We start from the raw sequence: 22324 nt of genomic DNA, 5'->3' as shown, positions 1-22324 counted from the left end.
TGTGACTAACAGAAATTTAATAATTTGTCCCTGAACAAAGGGGGGGTCAAAATCAAAAAGTAACAGTCAGTATCTGGTGTGGCCACCAGCTGCATTAAGTACTGCAGTGCATCTCCTCCTGAACTGCACCAGATATGCCAGTTCTTGCTGTGAGATGTTACCCCACTCTTCCACCAAGGCACCTGCAAGTTCCCGGACATTTCTGGGGGGAATGGGCCTAGCCCTGACCCTCCGATCTAACAGGTCCCAGACGTGCTCAATGGGATTGAGATCCGGGCTCTTCGCTGGCCATGGCAGAACACTGACATTCCTGTTTTGCAATAAATCACGCACAGAATGAGCAGTATGGCTGGTGGAATTGTCATGCTGGAGGGTCATGTCAGGATGAGCCTGCAGGAAGGGTACCACATGAGGGAGGAGGATGTCTTCCCTGTAACGCACAGCGTTGAGATTGCCTGCAATGACAACAAGCTCAGTCCGATGATGCTGTGACACACCGCCCCAGACCATGACTGACCCTCCACCTCCAAATCGATCCTGCTCCAAAGTACAGGCATCGGTGTAACGCTCATTCCTTCAACAATAAATGCAAATCTGACCATCACCCCTGGTGAGACAAAACCGCGACTCGTCAGTGAAGAGCACTTTTTGCCAGTCCTGTCTGGTCCAGTGATGGTGGGTTTGTGCTCATAGGCGACGTTGTTGCCGGTGATGCCTGGTGAGGACCTGCCTTACAACAGGCCTACAAGCCCTCTGTCCAGCCTCTCTGAGCCTATTGCGGACAGTCTGAGCACTGATGGAGGGATTGTGCGTTCCTGGTGTAACTCGGGCAGTTGTTGTTGCCATCCTGTACCTGTCCCGCAGGTGTGATGTTCGGATGTACCGATCCTGTGCAGGTGTTGTTACACGTGGCCACTGCGAGGACGATCAGCTGTCCGTCCTGTCTCCCTGTAGCGCTGTCTTAGGCGTCTCACAGTACGGACATTGTAATTTATTGCCCTGGCCTCATCTGCAGTCCTCATGCCTCCTTGCAGCATGCCTAAGGCACGTTTACACAGACGAGCAGCGACCCTGGGCATCTTTCTTTTGGTGTTTTTCAGATTCTGTACAAAGGCCTCTTTAGTGTCCTAAGTTTTCATAACTGTGACCTTAATTCCCTACCGTCTGTAAGCTGTTAGTGTCTTACCGTTCCACAGGTTCATGTTCATTCATTGTTTATGGTTCATTGAACATGCATGGCAAACAGTGTTTAAACCCTTTACAATGAAGATCTGTGAAGTTATTTGGATTTTTACAAATTATCTTTGACAGGGTCCTGAAAAAGGGACGTTTCTTTATTTTCACTTGTCATTGTGGGGTATTGTGGGGTATTGTGGGGCATTGTGGGATATTGTGGGGCATTGTGGGGCATTGTGGGGTATTGTGGGGCATTGTGGGGCATTGTGGGGTATTGTGTGTAGATGGGTGAGAAAAGAGATCCATTTAATCCATGTTGAATTCAGGCTGTAACAACATGGAGATTAAGTCCAGGGGTATAAACACTTTCTGAAGGCTCTGTAATAGTAGGGATTACGTCCCAAAGGACACCTTATCCCCTATGTAGTGCACTACTTTTGACTGGGGCTCTGGTACGAAGTAGTGCACTGAATAGAGAATAGGGTGCCATTTGGGACTCACATGGTCATTTGAACGCTCTTAACGAAAGGGGTTGAACTCTACAGCACTAAAATGAGATTAGCATAAACACGTTTGACAGTGGTACGCTTAAATTACTGTATAATGAGCTGTGATTTTAAAAAAGCCATTTCGGAATATTTTATCTCGTCTCTTCGAGGCATTCATGCTCCTTTTTTCCTACTTTTCAAATCTGTCACATATGGAAGAATTGTTAATGCTGTTAACTATTTAAGTGCAGACGAGGGTCTGGGCAGCTTTTTAAAGCCTTCAGGTCTTGTCTTCATTGTGATAAAGTTCATGTGTCTCCTAATAACACTGAATTCTGTTATTTTGAATATGTCTTCATCAACAACTAAAGGGCACGTGGATCATTTGTCTGGCTACAACACCTCTTTAATAGAATGAATGTGTGTCTCTGAATCTAAGCCATGTTGTCGACTGTGTGTCGGTGCCTCTGCTTCAGAAAGAGAGTGTCTGAAGGGCGGAGTCTAATATAGAATGGTCTGAATGTTTATAGATATCTCCAGGATGAGATTGTTATTGCTATGACAACCTGGCAATATGCACCTCTCTCTCTTTCTCCCTTCTCTCTTCCCTCTCTCTTCCCCCTCTCCTCCCTTCTCTCCTCCCTTCTCTCTTCTCTCCTCTCCTCCCTTCTCTATTCCCTCTCTCTTCCCCCTCTCCTTCCTTCTCTCCTCTCTCCTCCCTTCTCTCTTCTCTCCTCTCCTCCCTTCTCTCTTCCCTCTCTCTTCCCCCTCTCCTTCCTTCTCTCCTCTCTCCTCCCTTCTCTCTTCCCCCTCTCCTCCCTTCTCTCCTCCCTTCTCTCTTCCCTCTCTCCTCCCTTCTCTCCTCCCTTCTCTCCTCCCTTCTCTCTTCTCTCCTCTCCTCTCTTCTCTCTTCCCTCTCTCTTCCCCCTCTCCTTCCTTCTCTCCTCTCTCCTCCCTTCTCTCTTCCCCCTCTCCTCCCTTCTCTCCTCCCTTCTCTCTTCCCTCTCTCCTCCCTTCTCTCCTCCCTTCTCTCTTCCCTCTCTCTTCCCCCTCTCCTTCCTTCTCTCCTCTCTCCTCCCTTCTCTCTTCCCCCTCTCCTCCCTTCTCTCCTCCCTTCTCTCTTCCCTCTCTCCTCCCTTCTCTCCTCCCTTCTCTCTTCCCTCTCTCTTCCCCCTCTCCTTCCTTCTCTCCTCTCTCCTCCCTTCTCTCTTCCCCCTCTCCTCCCTTCTCTCCTCCCTTCTCTCTTCCCCCTCTCCTCCCTTCTCTCTTCCCTCTCTCTTCCCCCTCTCCTCCCTTCTCTCCTCCCTTCTCTCTTCCCTCTCTCTTCCCCCTCTCCTCCCTTCTCTCCTCCCTTCTCTCTTCTCTCCTCACTTATCTCCCTCTCTCCTCCCTTCTCTCCTCACTTCTCCCTCTCTCCTCTCTCCTCCCTTCTCACTTATCTCCCTCTCTCCTCCCTTCTCTCCTCACTTATCTCCCTCTCTCCTCTCTCCTCCCTTCTCACTTATCTCCCTCTCTCCTCCCTTCTCTCCTCACTTATCTCCCTATCTCCTCTCTTCTCTCCTCTCTCTTCTCTCCTCACTTCTCTCCCTCTCTCCTCTCTCCTCCCTCATCTCTTATCTCCCTCTCTCCTCTCTTCTCTCCTCTCAGCTGTGGAACAACTACTTCCACCTCGCCGTGGCGTATCTTACCCAGGAGTCCTTGCAGCTTGAGAACTTCTCCAGCGACAAACGATCCAAGATCTTCCAGAAGTGAGTTACATTACCCTCGTCACACACTGCCCAGATGACATTACCCCCGTCACGCACTCCCCAGAGGACATTACCCCCATCACACACTCCCCAGAGGACATTACCCCCGTCACACACTCCCCAGAGGACATTACGCCCGTCACACACTGCCCAGAGGACATTACCCCTGTCACACACTCCCCAGAGGACATTACCCCCGTCACACACTCCCCAGAGGACATTGCCCCCGTCACACACTCCCCAGAGGACATTACCCCCGTCACACACTCCCCAGAGGACATTACCCCCGTCACACACTCCCCAGAGGACATTACCCCCGTCACACACTCCCCATAGGACATTACCCCCATCACACACTCCCCAGAGTACATGACATTACCCCCGTCACACACTCCCCAGAGGACAGGACATTACCCCTGTCTCTCTGTAATCTCATCCTATAGTTTCACTGTCTCTCTGTAATCTCATCCTATAGTTTCACTGTCTCTCTGTAATCTCATCCTATAGTCTCTCTGTAATCTCACCCTATAGTTTCACTGTCTCTCTGTAATCTCACCCTATAGTTTCACTGTCTCTCTGTAATCTCATCCTATAGTTTCACTGCCTCTCTGTAATCTCATCCTATAGTTTCACTGTCTCTCTGTAATCTCATCCTATAGTTTCACTGTCTCTCTGTAATCTCATCCTATAGTTTCACTGTCTCTCTGTAATCTCACCCTATAGTTTCGCTGTCTCTCTGTAATCTCATCCTATAGTTTCACTGTCTCTCTGTAATCTACATCCAATAGTTTCACTGTCTCTCTGTAATCTCATCCTATAGTTTCACTGTCTCTCTGTAATCTACATCCAATAGTTTCACTGTCTCTCTGTAATCTCACCCTATAGTTTCACTGTCTCTCTGTAATCTACATCCAATAGTTTCACTGTCTCTCTGTAATCTCACCCTATAGTTTCACTGTCTCTCTGTAATCTCATCCTATAGTTTCACTGTCTCTCTGTAATCTACATCCAATAGTTTCACTGTCTCTCTGTAATCTCATCCTATAGTTTCACTGTCTCTCTGTATTCTCATCCTATAGTTTCACTGTCTCTCTGTAATCTCATCCTATAGTTTCACTGTCTCTGTAATCTTCTCCTATAGTTTCACTGTCTCTCTGTAATCTCATCCTATAGTTCCACTGTCTCTCTGTAATCTACATTCAATAGTTTCACTGTCTCTCTGTAATCTCATCCTATAGTTGCACTGTCTCTCTGTAATCTACATCCAATAGTTTCACTGTCTCTCTGTAATCTCATCCTATAGTTTCACTGTCTCTCTGTAATATCATCCTATAGTTTCACTGTCTCTCTGTAATCTCATCCTATAGTTTCACTGTCTCTCTGTAATCTCATCCTATAGTTTCACTGTCTCTCTGTAATCTCACCCTATAGTTTCACTGTCTCTCTGTAATCTCACCCTATAGTTTCACTGTCTCTCTGTAATCTCACCCTATAGTTTCACTGTCTCTCTGTAATCTCATCCTATAGTTTCACTGCCTCTCTGTAATCTCATCCTATAGTTTCACTGTCTCTCTGTAATCTCATCCTATAGTTTCACTGTCTCTCTGTAATCTCATCCTATAGTTTCACTGTCTCTCTGTAATCTCACCCTATAGTTTCACTGTCTCTCTGTAATCTCATCCTATAGTTTCACTGTCTCTCTGTAATCTACATCCAATAGTTTCACTGTCTCTCTGTAATCTCATCCTATAGTTTCACTGTCTCTCTGTAATCTACATCCAATAGTTTCACTGTCTCTCTGTAATCTCACCCTATAGTTTCACTGTCTCTCTGTAATCTACATCCAATAGTTTCACTGTCTCTCTGTAATCTCACCCTATAGTTTCACTGTCTCTCTGTAATCTCATCCTATAGTTTCACTGTCTCTCTGTAATCTACATCCAATAGTTTCACTGTCTCTCTGTAATCTCATCCTATAGTTTCACTGTCTCTCTGTATTCTCATCCTATAGTTTCACTGTCGCTCTGTAATCTCATCCTATAGTTTCACTGTCTCTGTAATCTTCTCCTATAGTTTCACTGTCTCTCTGTAATCTCATCCTATAGTTTCACTGTCTCTCTGTAATCTACATTCAATAGTTTCACTGTCTCTCTGTAATCTCATCCTATAGTTTCACTGTCTCTCTGTAATCTACATCCAATAGTTTCACTGTCTCTCTGTAATCTCATCCTTTAGTTTCACTGTCTCTCTGTAATATCATCCTATAGTTTCACTGTCTCTCTGTAATCTCATCCTATAGTTTCACTGTCTCTCTGTAATATCATCCTATAGTTTCACTGTCTCTCTGTAATCTCACCCTATAGTTTCACTGTCTCTCTGTAATCTCACCCTATAGTTCCACTGTCTCTCTGTAATCTCATCCTATAGTTTCACTGTCTCTCTGTAATCTCATCCTATAGTTTCACTGTCTCTCTGTAATCTAATCCTTTAGTTTCACTGTCTCTCTGTAATCTCATCCTATAGTTTCACTGTCTCTCTGTAATCTACATACAATAGTTTCACTGTCTCTCTGTAATCTCATCCTATAGTTTCACTGTCTCTCTGTAATCTCATATTATAGTTTCACTATCTCTCTGTAATCTACATCCTATAGTTTCACTGTCTCTCTGTAATCTCATCCTGTAGTTTCACTGTCTCTCTGTAATCTCATCCTATAGTTTCACTGTCTCTCTGTAATCTCATCCTTTAGTTTCACTGTCTCTCTGTAATCTCATCCTATAGTTTCACTGTCTCTCTGTAATCTCATCCTATAGTTTCACTGTCTCTCTGTAATCTCACCCTATAGTTTCACTGTCTGTCTGTAATCTACATCCTATAGTTTCACTGTCTCTCTGTAATCTCATCCTATAGTTTCCCTGTCTCTCTGTAATCTCATCCTATAGTTTCACTGTCTCTCTGTAATCTCATATTATAGTTTCACTGTCTCTCTGTAATCTCATCCTATAGTTTCCCTGTCTCTCTGTAATCTCATCCTATAGTTTCAATGTCTCTCTGTAATTTCATCCTATAGTTTCACTGTCTCTCTGTAATCTCATCCTATAGTTTCACTGTCTCTCTGTAATCTCATCCTATAGTTTCAATGTCTCTCTGTAATTTCATCCTATAGTTTCACTGTCTCTCTGTAATCTCATCCTATAGTTTCACTGTCTGTCTGTAATCTACATCCTATAGTTTCACTGTCTCTCTGTATTCTCATCCTATTGTTTAACTGTCTCTCTGTAATCTCATCCTATAGTTTCCCTGTCTCTCTGTAATCTCATCCTATAGTTTCACTGTCTCTCTGTAATCTCATCCTATAGTTTCCCTGGCTCTGTAACTCGTATGTGATTGTATTACCTCTCTACATTAAGAGGAATTAACTATGTAAATCACTCTGCCATGCAGCGTCTGTTAAATGACTCAAATGTAAATCCAACTCCTTGGATATCAATATTTAATGTTTGTCTCTAACCTATTCAATGTTTATGTCCTCACTACTGTTTCAGAGCCAATATATATTTCGTCCCACGCCTGACATTGCGGTGTGCTGAGATTACAGTTTCGTGTCTCATTTAGTGACTGTGTACGACAGGCTGTGGGTGACGGACGACTCAAATAGCTCAGTCAGTGTTACTCCAGTAGGGAACTCATTTAGGCCGTGTGAAAAATCTTCCACAACTCACTCATAATGACATTTCTCCAAACTGCAAGTGGGAATAGTTTCATTTCTATCCGTTATCTATTCTACACTATATCCACAAAAAGTATTTCATCAGCAGAAAGAGTCTCTCTGTCTCTCTCTCTCTCTGTCTCTCTCTCTCTCTGTCTCTCTCTCTCTCTGTCTGTCTCTGTCTCTCCCTCTCTCTCTCTCTGTCTCTCTCTCTCTCTCTCTGTCTCTCTCTCTGTCTCTCTCTCTCTCTGTCTGTCTCTGTCTCTCCCTCTCTCTCTCTCTGTCTCTCCCTCTCTCTCTCTCTGTCTCTCTCTCTCTCTGTCTGTCTCTGTCTCTCCCTCTCTCTCTCTCTGTCTCTCTCTCTCTCTCTGTCTCTCTCTCTGTCTCTCTCTCTCTCTGTCTGTCTCTGTCTCTCCCTCTCTCTCTCTCTGTCTCTCCCTCTCTCTCTCTCTGTCTCTCTATCTCTCTCTGTCTGTCTGTCTGTCTGTCTCTCCCTCACAGAGAGAGAGAGAGGGAGAGACAGACAGACAGACAGACAGAGAGAGAGAGAGAGGGAGAGACAGACAGACAGACAGACAGACAGAGAGAGAGAGAGGGAGAGACAGACAGACAGACAGAGAGAGAGAGAGAGAGAGATACAGAGAGAGAATCTCTCTCTCTCTGTATCTCTCTCTCTCTCTCTCTCTCTCTCTCTCTCTCTCTCTCTCTCTCTCTCTCTCTCTCTCTCTCTCTCTCTCTCTCTCTCTCTCTCTCTCTCTCTCTCTCTCTCTCTCTCTCTCTCTCTCTGTCTCTCTCTCTGTCTCTCTCTTTCTCTCTGTCTGTCTGTTCACAGAAGAGCAGCCAGCCAGTCACTCTTATTAGCACATTGCCCTCATTGTCTACAGATGGTTAGCTAGTAGCTACACAGAGGACAATGTGATAGTAGCTACACAGAGGACAATGTGATAGTAGCTACACAGAGGACAATGTGATAGTAGCTACACAGAGGACAATGTGATAGTAGCTACACAGGGGACAATGTGATAGTAGCTACACAGAGGACAATGTGATAGTAGCTACACAGAGGACAATGTGATAGTAGCTACACAGAGGACAATGTGATAGTAGCTACACAGAGGACAATGTGATAGTAGCTACACAGAGGACAATGTGATAGTAGCTACACAGAGGACAATGTGATAGTAGCTACACAGAGGACAATGTGATAGTAGCTACACAGAGGACAATGTGATAGTAGCTACACAGAGGACAATGTGATAGTAGCTACACAGAGGACAATGTGATAGTAGCTACACAGAGGACAATGTGATAGTAGCTACACAGGGGACAATGTGATAGTAGCTACACAGAGGACAATGTGATAGTAGCTACACAGAGGACAATGTGATAGTAGCTACACAGAGGACAATGTGATAGTAGCTACACAGAGGACAATGTGATAGTAGCTACACAGAGGACAATGTGATAGTAGCTACACAGGGGACAATGTGATAGTAGTTACACAGAGGACAATGTGATAGTAGTTACACAGAGGACAATGTGATAGTAGCTACACAGAGGACAATGTGATAGTAGCTACACAGAGGACAATGTGATAGTAGCTACACAGAGGACAATGTGATAGTAGTTACACAGAGGACAATGTGATATGTCTACAGATGGTTATCTAGTAACTACACAGGGGACAATGTGATAGTAGCTACACAGAGGACAATGTGATAGTAGCTACACAGAGGACAATGTGATAGTAGTTACACAGAGGACAATGTGATAGTAGCTACACAGAGGACAATGTGATAGTAGCTACACAGAGGACAATGTGATAGTAGCTACACAGAGGACAATGTGATAGTAGCTACACAGAGGACAATGTGATAGTAGCTACACAGGGGACAATGTGATAGTAGCTACACAGAGGACAATGTGATAGTAGTTCACAGAGGACAATGTGATAGTAGCTACACAGAGGACAATGTGATAGTAGCTACACAGAGGACAATGTGATAGTAGCTACACAGAGGACAATGTGATCGTAGCTACACAGAGGACAATGTGATAGTAGCTACACAGAGGACAATGTGATAGTAGCTACACAGAGGACAATGTGATAGTAGCTACACAGAGGACAATGTGATAGTAGCTACACAGAGGACAATGTGATAGTAGCTACACAGAGGACAATGTGATAGTAGCTACACAGAGGACAATGTGATAGTAGCTACACAGAGGACAATGTGATTGTACATTGGAGAGAACAAGTATTTGATACACTGCCGATTTTGCAGGTTTTCCTACTTACAAAGCATGTAGAGGTCTGTAATTTGTATCATAGGTACACTTCAACTGTGAGAGACGGAATCTAAAACAAAAATCCAGAAAATCACATTGTATGATTTGTAAGTAATTCATTTGCATTTTATTGCATGACATAAGTATTTGATACATCAGAAAATCAGAACTTAATATTTGGTACAGAAACCTTTGTTTGCAATTACAGAGATCATACGTTTCCTGTAGTTCTTGACCAGGTTTGCACACACTGCAGCAGGGATGTTGGCCCACTCCTCCATACAGACCTTCTCCAGAACCTTCAGGTTTCGGGGCTGTCGCTGGGCAATACGGACTTTCAGCTCCCTCCAAAGATTTTCTATTGGGTTCAGGTCTGGAGACTGGCTAGGCCACTCCAGGACCTTGAAATGCTTCTTAAGGAGCCACTCCTTAGTTGCCCTGGCTGTGTGTTTCGGGTCGTTGTCATGCTGGAAGACCCAGCCACGACCCATCTTCAATGCTCTTACTGAGGGAAGGAGGTTGTTGGCCAAGATCTCGCGATACATGGCCCCATCCATCCTCCCCTCAATACGGTGCATTCGTCCTGTCCCCTTTGCAGAAAAGCATCCCCAAAGAATGATGTTTCCACCTCCATGCTTCATGGGTGGGATGGTGTTCTTGGGCTTGTACTCATCCTTCTTCTTCCTCCAAACAAGGCGAATGGAGTTTAGACCAAAAAGCTCTATTTTTGTCTCATCAGACCACATGACCTTCTCCCATTCCTCCTCTGGATCATCCAGATGGTCATTGGCAAACTTCAGACGGGCCTGGACATGCGCTGGCTTGAGCAGGGGGATCTTGCGTGCGCTGCAGGATTTTAATCCATGACGGCGTAGTGTGTTACTAATGGTTTTCTTTGAGACTGTGGTCCCAGCTCTCTTCGGGTCATTGACCAGGTCCTGCCGTGTAATTCTGGGCTGATCCCTCACCTTCCTCATGATCATTGATGCCCCATGAGGTGAGATCTTGCATGGAGCCCCAGACCGAGCGAGATTGACCGTCATCTTGAACTTCTTCCATTTTTTAATAATTGCGCCAACAGTTTGTTGCCTTCTCACCAAGCTGCTTGCCTATTGTCCTGTAGCCCATCCCAGCCTTATGCACGTCTACAATGTTATCCCTGATGTCCTTACACAGCTGTCTGGTCTTGGCCATTGTGGAGAGGTTGAAGTCTGTTTGATTGAGTGTGTGGACAGGTGTCTTTTATACAGGTAACGAGATCAAACAGGTGCAGTTAATACAGGTAATGAGTGGACTCAACTCTCAACTCTATCTCTGTCTGTCTCTCTCTCTGTCTCTCTATGTCTCTCTGTCTGTCTCTCTGTCTCTCTCTCTCTGTCGCTGTCTCTCTGTCTCTCTCTCTCTATCTCTCTGTCTCTCTCTGTGTCTCTCTGTCTCTCTCTCTCTCTCTCTCTCTCTCTCTCTCTGTCTCTCTGTCTCTATATCACTCTCTCTATCACTCTCTCTGTCTCTCTCTCTCTCTCTCTCTCTCTCTCTCTCTCTCTCTGTCTCTCTGTCTGTCTCATTCTCTCTCATTCTCTCTCTGTCTCTCTTCATTTGATGTTCTTCCCACTGACATCTAAACCTGTCATTAAAAGAAAGATGTGGACAGTTTCTTTGGTGGACTTTAAAGAAAGGAGAAATGGGGGATTCTCTCAGTTGTTGCTCCTCTTTCACTCTTGCTCACACACAGTCCCCCTGTCTGTCCGTCTGTCTGTCTCTCTGTGATCTGCCACTCGCCTTCGTCACACCAATTATTATCTTCTGGGCTGGCAACACACACACACAGACACACACACACACACACACACACAGACACACACACACACACACACACACACACATACACACACACACACATACACACACACACACACACAGAGTGTCAGAGCAGAGAGGCAGGGAAGGGTAATGTCATGGTGAAGTGTGTTTGATCAGTGATGTGTCTGATCCTAGAACAACTCCTACAGACTGTTGCATCATCTTGTGGTGATACGCACACACACACACACACACACACACACACACACACACACACACACACACACACACACACACACACACACACACACACACAGACACACACACACACACACAGACACACACACACACACAAACTCTGTCTAACTGACTATCTGTCTGTCTAGCTGTCTATTTCTGTCTGTCTGGCTGACTGACTAGCTGTCTGGCTGTCTGTCTGGCTGTCTGTCTAGCTGCATGTCTGTCTAGCTGCCTGGCTGACTGACTTTCTATCTAGCTGACTGACTGACTGTCTAGCTGTCTGGATGACTGACTGACATACTGGCTGGATGACATACTGACTGTCTGTCTAGCTGCCTGGCTGACTGACTTTCTATCTAGCTGCCTGGCTGACTGACTTTCTATCTAGCTGACTGACTGACTGTCTAGCTGTCTGGATGACTGACTGACATACTGGCTGGATGACATACTGACTGTCTGTCTAGCTGTCTGGATGACTGACTGACATACTGGCTGGATGACATACTGACTGTCTGTCTAGCTGTCTGTCTGTCTGTCTGACACTGTGAGGAGGGGTTCAGGGTACCAGTATCTACTGTGGTGAGGAGGGGAGGAGTGGTTCAGGGTACCAGTATCTACCGTGGTGAGGAGGGGAGGAGGGGTTCAGGGTACCAGTATCTACCGTGGTGAGGAGAGGAGGAGGGGTTCAGGGTACCAGTATCTACTGTGGTGAGGAGAGGAGGAGGGGTTCAGGGTACCAGTATCTACCGTGGTGAGGAGGGGAGGAGGGGTTCAGGGTACCAGTATCTACCGTGGTGAGGAGGGGAGGAGGGGTTCAGGGTACCAGTATCTACCGTGGTGAGGAGAGGAGGAGGGGTTCAGGGTACCAGTATCTACCGTGGTGAGGAGGGGAGGAGGGGTTCAGGGTACCAGTATCTACCGTGGTGAGGAGGGGAGGAGGGGTTCAGGGTACCAGTAGCTACCGTGGTGAGGAGAGGAGGAGGGGTTCAGGGTACCAGTATCTACTGTGGTGAGGAGAGGAGGAGGGGTTCAGGGTACCAGTATCTACCGTGGTGAGGAGGGGAGGAGGGGTTCAGGGTACCAGTAGCTACCGTGGTGAGGAGAGGAGGAGGGGTTCAGGGTACCAGTATCTACTGTGGTGAGGAGGGGAGGAGGGGTTCCGGGTACCAGTATCTACCGTGGTGAGGAGGGGAGGAGGGGTTCAGGGTACCAGTATCTACCGTGGTGAGGAGGGGAGGAGGGGTTCAGGGTACCAGTATCTACCGTGGTGAGGAGAGGAGGAGGGGTTCAGGGTACCAGTATCTACTGTGGTGAGGAGAGGAGGAGGGGTTCAGGGTACCAGTATCTACTGTGGTGAGGAGGGGAGGAGGGGTTCAGGGTACCAGTATCTACTGTGGTGAGGAGGGGTTCAGGGTACCAGTATCTACCGTGGTGAGGAGGGGAGGAGGGGTTCAGGGTACCAGTATCTACTGTGGTGAGGAGGGGAGGAGGGGTTCAGGGTACCAGTATCTACTGTGGTGAGGAGGGGTTCAGGGTACCAGTATCTACTGTGGTGAGGAGAGGAGGAGGGGTTCAGGGTACCAGTATCTACCGTGGTGAGGAGGGGAGGAGGGGTTCAGGGTACCAGCATCTACCGTGGTGAGGAGGGGTTCAGGGTACCAGTATCTACCGTGGTGAGGAGGGGTTCAGGGTACCAGTATCTACCGTGGTGAGGAGGGGAGGAGGGGTTCAGGGTACCAGTATCTACTGTGGTGAGGAGGGGAGGAGGGGTTCAGGGTACCAGTATCTACCGTGGTGAGGAGGGGAGGAGGGGTTCAGGGTACCAGTATCTACTGTGGTGAGGAGAGGAGGAGGGGTTCAGGGTACCAGTATCTACCGTGGTGAGGAGGGGAGGAGGGGTTCAGGGTACCAGTATCTACTGTGGTGAGGAGGGGAGGAGGGGTTCAGGGTACCAGTATCTACTGTGGTGAGGAGGGGAGGAGGGGTTCAGGGTACCAGTATCTACCGTGGTGAGGAGGGGAGGAGGGGTTCAGGGTACCAGTATCTACCGTGTTGAGGAGGGGTTCAGGGTACCAGTATCTACTGTGGTGAGGAGGGGAGGAGGGGTTCAGGGTACCAGTATCTACTGTGGTGAGGAGGGGAGGAGGGGTTCAGGGTACCAGTATCTACCGTGGTGAGGAGGGGAGGAGGGGTTCAGGGTACCAGTATATACCGTGTTGAGGAGGGGAGGAGGGTTTCAGGGTACCAGTATCTACTGTGGTGAGGAGGGGAGGAGGGGTTCAGGGTACCAGTATCTACTGTGGTGAGGAGGGGAGGAGGGGTTCAGGGTACCAGTATCTACCGTGGTGAGGAGGGGAGGAGGGGTTCAGGGTACCAGTATCTACCGTGGTGAGGAGGGGAGGAGGGGTTCAGGGTACCAGTATCTACCGTGGTGAGGAGGGGAGGAGGGGTTCAGGGTACCAGTATCTACCGTGGTGAGGAGGGGTTCAGGGTACCAGTATCTACCGTGGTGAGGAGAGGGGTTCAGGGTACCAGTATCTACCGTGTTGAGGAGAGGGGTTCAGGGTACCATTATCTACCGTGGTGAGGAGGGGAGGGGTTCAGGGTACCAGTATCTACCGTGGTGAGGAGAGGGGTTCAGGGTACCAGTATCTACCGTGGTGAGGAGGGGTTCAGGGTACCAGTATCTACCGTGGTGAGGAGGGGTTCAGGGTACCAGTATCTACCGTGTTGAGGAGGGGAGGAGGGGTTCAGGGTACCAGTATCTACCGTGTTGAGGAGAGGGGTTCAGGGTACCATTATCTACCGTGTTGAGGAGGGGAGGAGGGGTTCAGGGTACCAGTATCTACCGTGGTGAGGAGAGGGGTTCAGGGTACCAGTATCTACCGTGTTGAGGAGGGGTTCAGGGTACCAGCATCTACCGTGGTGAGGAGGGGTTCAGGGTACCAGTATCTACCGTGGTGAGGAGAGGGGTTCAGGGTACCAGTATCTACCGTGGTGAGTAGGGGTTCAGGGTACCAGTATCTACCGTGTTGAGGAGGGGAGGAGGGGTTCAGGGTACCAGTATCTACCGTGGTGAGGAGGGGTTCAGGGTACCAGTATCTACCGTGTTGAGGAGGGGTTCAGGGTACCAGGTTTCCAGTATCTACCGTGGTGAGGAGGGGAGGAGGGGTTCAGGGTACCAGTATCTACCGTGGTGAGGAGGGGAGGAGGGGTTCAGGGTACCAGTATCTACCGTGGTGAGGAGGGGTTCAGGGTACCAGTATCTACCGTGGTGAGGAGGGGAGGAGGGGTTCAGGGTACCAGTATCTACCGTGGTGAGGAGGGGAGGAGGGGTTCAGGGTACCAGTATCTACCGTGGTGAGGAGGGGTTCAGGGTACCAGTATCTACCGTGTTGAGGAGGGGAGGGGAGGAGGGATTCAGGGTACCAGTATCTACCGTGTTGAGGAGGGGAGGAGGGGTTCAGGGTACCAGTATCTACCATGGGGAGGAGGGGTTCAGGGTACCAGTATCTACCGTGTTGAGGAGGGGAGGGGAGGAGGGGTTCAGGGTACCAGTATCTACTGTGGTGAGGAGGGGAGGAGGGGTTCAGGGTACCAGTATCTACCGTGGTGAGGAGGGGTTTCAGGGTACCAGTATCTACCGTGGTGAGGAGGGGTTCAGGGTACAAGTATCTACCGTGTTGAGGAGGGGTTCAGGGTACCAGCATCTACCGTGGTGAGGAGGGGTTCAGGGTACCAGTATCTACCGTGGTGAGGATGGGTTCAGGGTACCAGTATCTACCGTTGTAAGGAGGGGAGGAGGGGTTTAGGGTACCAGTATCTACCGTGGTGAGGAGGGGAGGAGGGGTTCAGGGTACCAGTATCTACCGTGTTGAGGGGGGGGTTCAGGGTACCAGTAGGGGGGGGGGGGGGGGGGGGGGGGGGGGGTTTAAAACAGACCATCCTCACATAATCAGTTGTTGATGATGTCTGTTAAAACACCAGTCAGGAGTTAGACTGAGTTGCGATGCAGCAACACTGATTGTGGAAGGCATAATTTGAATATGTTGTTGTTGTTGTGGTTGTTGTTGTGAACATGGTGTTGCAGTACGACCAACAGTCCACAGAAATGATGCACACTTCTATTCCCTTTGGTTGCTCTCTCTCTCTCTCTCTCTCTCTCTCTCTCTCTCTCTCTCTCTCTCTCTCTCTCTCTCTCTCTCTCAATTCAATTCAATTCAAGGGCATTATTGGCATGGGAAACGTGTTAACGTTGCCAAAGCAAGTGAGGTAGATATTATACAAAAGTGAAATAAACAATAAAAATTAACAGTAAACATTACACATACAGAAATGTCAAAACAATAAAGACATTACACATGTCTCTCTCTCTCTCTCTCTCTCTCTCTCTCTCTCCTCTTCTTGGAAGGAGTCATCCCTCCATGTCTCTATCAGTCAGCCATGAGAGAGGGACAAACTTGTCACAGCCAAGCCAGTCAGTCAATCAGCCAGCTAGTCTGTCAGTCACAGTAAGCCAGCCAATAAGTCATTCATTCAGCCAATCAGCCACAGTACGTGCCAGTCAGCCAGCTAGTCAGTCAGTCGGTGGCTATGTCTCAGGATTGTTCAACGGTCTCCATGACTACGGTTGCCAAATGCCTGGAACTTTCCCCAAATTCCCTGCTTTCCCAAAAATCCTGTTTTATAGATTCCTTGAATTAAGGGGGAATAAGCAGGAAATGCCAGAATCATCCAATCAGTTACCAGAATTCTGCATCCTTACTCATGACGGCAGTGACCAGATGGGTGAAGGATATGGTAGACTGCTGTGGAAGACTGCTTTAAAGTTGGCCACCATTTTGTTGTTGTAGTTAAAGTGATTTCAGACATGTCCCGAGTGAACTGAATCGCTGTGTCTGTTAAATTCAGTCAGGAACCCTTGTTTCCTGTTCATTACAGACAAAAACCAAACCCTGGCAATGACAATGTGAGTGTATTGCAATTAAACTGTCTCTCTCACTGCTTGTTCTCTTCTTCTTCAGTCACCCTCTGTCCTACTCAGTCCTTCTCTCCTCGCTTTCACTGTCACTCTCCTCATGTGTCCACTCGTTTCCTCCCTGGTCCTCCTTTCTCTCAGAGTTAGTCAGTTACTGTCAGTGTCACTTCCCCTCCTCCTCCTCCTCCTTGTTTTATACTAAAACCTACTGTATCTTAATCCACACAACACAGGCATTGCTTTCGGTAATTTAAATAAATCCTGAATTCCACTCTCCAAAATGTTTTGTTTTTGTAAACCTTATCTTTGTTAATATAGAACAGGGGTATTCAACTTTGACCCTATGAGATCTGGAGCCTGCTGGTATTCTGTTCTACCTGATCATTAATATCACCCACCTGGTGTCCCAGGTCTAATTCAGGCCCTAAATCACGCCCTGGTCGTTAATATCACCCCACCTGGTGTCCCAGGTCTAAATTGGGCCCTGATCATTAATATCACCCCACCTGGTGTCCCAGGTCTAAATCAGGCCCTGATCATTGATATCACCCCACCTGGTGTCCCAGGTCTAAATCAGGCCCTGGTCATTAATATCACCCCACCTGGTCCTTAATTAGAGGGCAACAATGAAAACAGGCAGTGGAACAGTTGGAGGGATATAGAATAACCTTTTGGGGATATTTCCTGGTAAAACACTTGTAAATGAGTTGATGCAGATCCTTTTGTCGGATTGGAACACAGTACCGATCACCTAAATGTTTTCTTCTCTGTCATTGTTGATACAGAATATGCTTCCTAGTTAAGCACTTTTAGGCTTTGAGTTCTGATATGCTTTCGTAAAGTATTCAGACCCCTTGACTTTCTACCCGTTTTGTAACGTTACAGCCTTATGCTAAAATTTATTACATTATATATATTTTTTCATAAACCTACACACAATAACCCATAACGGCATAGCAAAAACTGTTTTTTAGACATTTTTTGCTAATGTATAAAAAAATAAAAAAAACAGAAATCACATTTACATAAGTATTCAGACCCTTTAGACCTGCACCTTTGGCAGTAATTACAGCCTTTAGGGTTCAAGTCCGGGCTCTGGCTGGGCCACTCAAGGACATTCAGAGACTCATCCCCGAAGCAGCTCCTGCGTTGTCTTGGCTGTGTGCTTAGGTTCGTTGTCCTGTTGGATGGTGAACCTTCGCCCCAGTCTGAGGTCTTGAGCCATTCCGTAAAAATGGAGCTCTATAGGAGTAAACCCTGTCTCCAGCTGTTTACGTGTAGGTATGTACGGCAGGAACAAATCAGAAAGACATGAGAAAGCCCATGTAATGCTTTGTAGGTTAGCAGTAAAACCTTGAAATCAGCCCTAACCTTAACAGGAAGCCAGTGTAGGGAGGCTAGCACTGGAGTAATATGATCAAATTTGTTGGTTCTAGTCAGGATTCTAGCAGCCGTATTTAGCACTAACTGAAGTTTATTTAGTGCTTTATCCGGGTAGCCGGAAAGTAGAGCATTGCAGTAGTCTAACCTAGAAGTGACAAAAGCATGGATAAATTTTTCTGCATCATTTTTGGACGTTTTCATCAAGGATCTCTCTGTTCTTTGCTCCGTTCATCTTTGCCTCGATCTCGACTTAAACAACCCCACAGCATGATGCTGCCACCACCATGCTTCATCGTAGGGAAGGTGCCAGGTTTCCTCCAAACGTGACTCTTGCCATTCAGGACGAAATAGTTTAATCTTGGTTTCATCAGACCAGAGAATCATGTTTCTCATGGTCTGATAATCTTTAGGTACCTTTTGGCAAACTCCAAGCGGGCTGTCATGTGCCTTTTACAGAGGAGTGGTTTCTGTCTGGCCACTCTACCATAAAGGCCTGATTGGTGGAGTGCTGCAGTGATGGTTGTCCTTCTGGAAGGTTCTCCCATCTCCACAGGGAGCTCTAGAGCTCTGTCAGAATGACCATTAGGTTCTTGGTCACCTCCCTGACAAAGGCCCTTCTTCCCCGATTGCTCAGTTTGGCCGGGCGGCCAGGTCCAGGAAGAGTCTTGGTGGTTCCGAAATTCTTCCATTTAAGAATGATGGAGGCCACTGTGTTTTTGGGGACCTTCAATGCTGCAGCCATGTTTTGGTACCCTTCCCCAGATCTGTGCCTCGACACAATCCTGTCTCGGAGCTCTACGGACAATTCCTTCGACCTCATGGCTTGGTTTTTGCTCTGACATTCACTGTCAACTGCGAGACCTTATATAGACAGGTGTATGGCTTTCCAAATCATGTCCAATCAATTGAATTTACCACAGGTGGACTCCAATCAAGTTGTAGAAACATCTCAAAGATGATCAATGGAAACAAGATGCACCTGAGCTCAATTTCAAGTTTCATAGCGAAGGGTCTGAATACTTACCTAAATGTCATATTTCAGTTTTTTATTGTTAATGCATTTGCAGCATCGTTCATTGTCATTATGGGGTATTGTGATGTCATTATGGGGTATTGTGATGTCATTATGGGGTATTGTGATGTCATTATGGGGTATTGTGATGTCATTATGGGGGTATTGTGATGTCATTATGGGGTATTGTGATGTCATTATGGGGTATTGTGATGTCATTATGGGGGTATTGTGATGTCATTATGGGGGTATTGTGATGTCATTATGGGGTATTGTGATGCCATTATGGGGTATTGTGATGTCATTATGGGGGTATTGTGATGTCATTATGGGGTATTGTGATGTCATTATGGGGGTATTGTGATGTCATTATGGGGTATTGTGATGTCATTATGGGGGTATTGTGATGTCATTATGGGGTATTGTGATGTCATTATGGGGTATTGTGATGTCATTATGGGGTATTGTGATGTCATTATGGGGGTATTGTGATGTCATTATGGGGTATTGTGATGTCATTATGGGGTATTGTGATGTCATTATGGGGGTATTGTGATGTCATTATGGGGTATTGTGATGTCATTATGGGGGTATTGTGATGTCATTATGGGGTATTGTGATGTCTTTATGGGGTATTGTGATGTCATTATGGGGTATTGTGATGTCATTATGGGGGTATTGTGATGTCATTATGGGGTATTGTGATGTCATTATGGGGTATTGTGATGTCATTATGGGGGTATTGTGATGTCATTATGGGGTATTGTGATGTCATTATGGGGTATTGTGATGTCATTATGGGGTATTGTGATGTCATTATGGGGTTATTGTGAGTAGATTGCTGAGGATTTTGTTTTTCATACGTTTTAGAATAAGGCTGTGACGTATCAAAATGTGGGAAAAGTCAATGGGTCTGAATACTTTCTGAAGGCCCCGTATGTGATTACCGAATCTGTTTGTCTGAATGAGGGATGGTTATAGATGTTTCTGGTCCCACTTTAAAAATCAAATGTATTTATAAAGCCCTTTTTACATGTAAAAGGGCGGGGGAATATCACCAGACCACAAACTTACTACCATGAGTAGTAAGTGACTCAGCCCCCGTAATCGGGTCAGAGGCAGAGAATCCCAGTGGAGAGAGGGGAACCGGCCAGGCAGAGACAGCAAGGGCAGTTCGTCATGCCAGTGCCTTGCCATTCACCTTCACACCCCTGGGCCATAGGAGTCTTCAGTACAGACTTAAAGGTCAAGACCGAGTCTACGTCTCTCACATGGATAAGCAGACCATTCCATAAAAATGGAGCTCTATAGGAGAAAACCCTGCCTCCTGCTGTTTGCTTAGAAATTCTAGGGACAATTAGGAGGCCTGCGTCTTGTGACCGTAGCGTACGTGTAGGTATGTACGGCAGGACCAAATCAGAGAGATGGGTAGGAGCAAGCCCATGTAATGCTTTGTAGGTTAGCAGTAACACCTTGAAATCAGTCCTTGCCTTGACAGAAAGCCAGTGTAGAAAGGCTAGCACTGGAGCAATAGGATGGAATTTTGGGGTTCTAGTCAAGATTCTAGCAGCCGTGTTGAGAACTAGCTGATGTTTATGTAGTTCTTTATCTGGGTAGCCAGAGACTAGAGCGTTGCAGTAGTCTAATATAAAAGCAGCCAGACAGTAGAGTGTTGCAGTAGTCTAATATAGAAGTAGCCAGACTGTAGAGCGTTGCAGTAGTCTAATATAAAAGCAGCCAGACAGTAGAGTGTTGCAGTAGTCTAATATAGAAGTAGCCAGACAGTAGAGCATTGCAGTAGTCTAATATAGAAGTAGCCAGACAGTAGAGCGTTGCAGTAGTCTAATATAGAAGTAGCCAGACAGTAGAGTGTTGCAGTAGTCTAATATAGAAGTAGCCAGACAGTAGAGCGTTGCAGTAGTCTAATATAGAAGTAGCCAGACAGTAGAGCGTTGCAGTAGTCTAATATAGAAGTAGCCAGACAGTAGAGCGTTGCGGTAGTCTAATCTAGAAGTAGCCAGACAGTAGAGCGTTGCAGTAGTCTAATCTAGAAGTAGCCAGACAGTAGAGCGTTGCAGTAGTCTAATATAGAAGTAGCCAGACAGTAGAGCGTTGCAGTAGTCTAATATAGAAGTAGCCAGACAGTAGAGCGTTGCAGTAGTCTAATATAGAAGTAGCCAGACAGTAGAGCGTTGCAGTAGTCTAATATAGAAGTAGCCAGACAGTAGAGCGTTGCAGTAGTCTAATATAGAAGTAGCCAGACAGGAGAGCGTTGCAGTAGTCTAATATAGAAGTAGCCAGACAGTAGAGCGTTGCAGTAGTCTAATATAGAAGTAGCCAGACAGTAGAGCGTTGCAGTGGTCTAATATAGAAGTAGCCAGACAGTAGAGCGTTGCAGTAGTCTAATATAGAAGTAGCCAGACAGTAGAGTGTTGCAGTAGTCTGATATAGAAGTAGCCAGACAGTAGAGCATAGCAGTAGTCTAATATAGAAGTAGCCAGACAGTAGAGCGTTGCAGTAGTCTAATATAGAAGTAGCCAGACAGTAGAGCGTTGCAGTAGTCTAATATAGAAGTAGCCAGACAGTAGATCATTGCAGTAGTCTAATATAGAAGTAGCCAGACAGTAGAGCGTTGCAGTAGTCTAATATAGAAATAGCCAGACAGTAGAGCGTTGCAGTAGTCTAAAATAGAAGTAGCCAGACAGTAGAGCGTTGCAGTAGTCTAATATAGAAGTAGCCAGACTGTAGAGCGTTGCAGTAGTCTAATATAGAAGTAGCCAGACAGTAGAGCGTTGCAGTAGTCTAATATAGAAGTAGCCAGACAGTAGAGCGTTGCAGTAGTCTAATATAGAAGTAGCCAGACTGTAGAGCGTTGCAGTAGTCTAATATAGAAGTAGCCAGACAGTAGAGCTTTGCAGTAGTCTAATATAGAAGTAGCCAGACAGTAGAGCGTTGCAGTAGTCTAATATAGAAGTAGCCAGACAGTAGAGCGTTGCAGTAGTCTAATATAGAAGTAGCCAGACAGTAGAGCATTGCTGTAGTCTAATATAGAAGTAGCCAGACTGTAGAGCGTTGCAGTAGTCTAATATAGAAGTAGCCAGACAGTAGAGTGTTGCAGTAGTCTAATATAGAAGTAGCCAGACTGTAGAGTGTTGCAGTAGTCTAATATAGAAGTAGCCAGACCGTAGAGCATTGCAGTAGTCTAATATAGAAGTAGCCAGACTGTAGAGTGTTGCAGTAGTCTAATATAGAAGTAGCCAGAGACTAGAGCGTTGCAGTAATCTAATATAGAAGTAGCCAGACAGTAGAGCTTTGCAGTAGTCTAATATAGAAGTAGCCAGACAGTAGTGCGTTGCGGTAGTCTAATATAGAAGTAGCCAGACAGTAGAGTGTTGCAGTAGTCTAATATAGAAGTAGCCAGACAGTAGAGCATTGCAGTAGTCTAATATTGAAGTAGCCAGACAGTAGAGTGTTGCAGTAGTCTAATATAGAAGTAGCCAG

At 46.4% G+C, this 22324-nt stretch overlaps 1 protein-coding gene across 8 annotated transcripts in view; it reads left to right on the top strand.

Annotated features, from left to right (window-relative positions):
• The window catches only part of LOC139381119 (dedicator of cytokinesis 1), a 547069-nt gene that overhangs the window by 376955 nt on the left and 147790 nt on the right, over positions 1-22324 (top strand). For all 8 annotated transcript variants that reach the window (XM_071124416.1, XM_071124412.1, XM_071124414.1 and 5 more), the window contains exon 31: positions 3312-3412. In XM_071124416.1, the coding sequence (XP_070980517.1) occupies positions 3312-3412 (101 nt within the window). The remainder of the gene's footprint in view (positions 1-3311; positions 3413-22324) is intronic.

The sequence above is a fragment of the Oncorhynchus clarkii genome, chromosome 23, assembly GCF_045791955.1.
Source record: "Oncorhynchus clarkii lewisi isolate Uvic-CL-2024 chromosome 23, UVic_Ocla_1.0, whole genome shotgun sequence".
Taxonomy (NCBI): Eukaryota; Metazoa; Chordata; class Actinopteri; order Salmoniformes; family Salmonidae; genus Oncorhynchus; species Oncorhynchus clarkii.
Note: the sequence above shows the minus strand (reverse complement) of the source record. Positions and strands in the feature narration are given on the sequence as shown.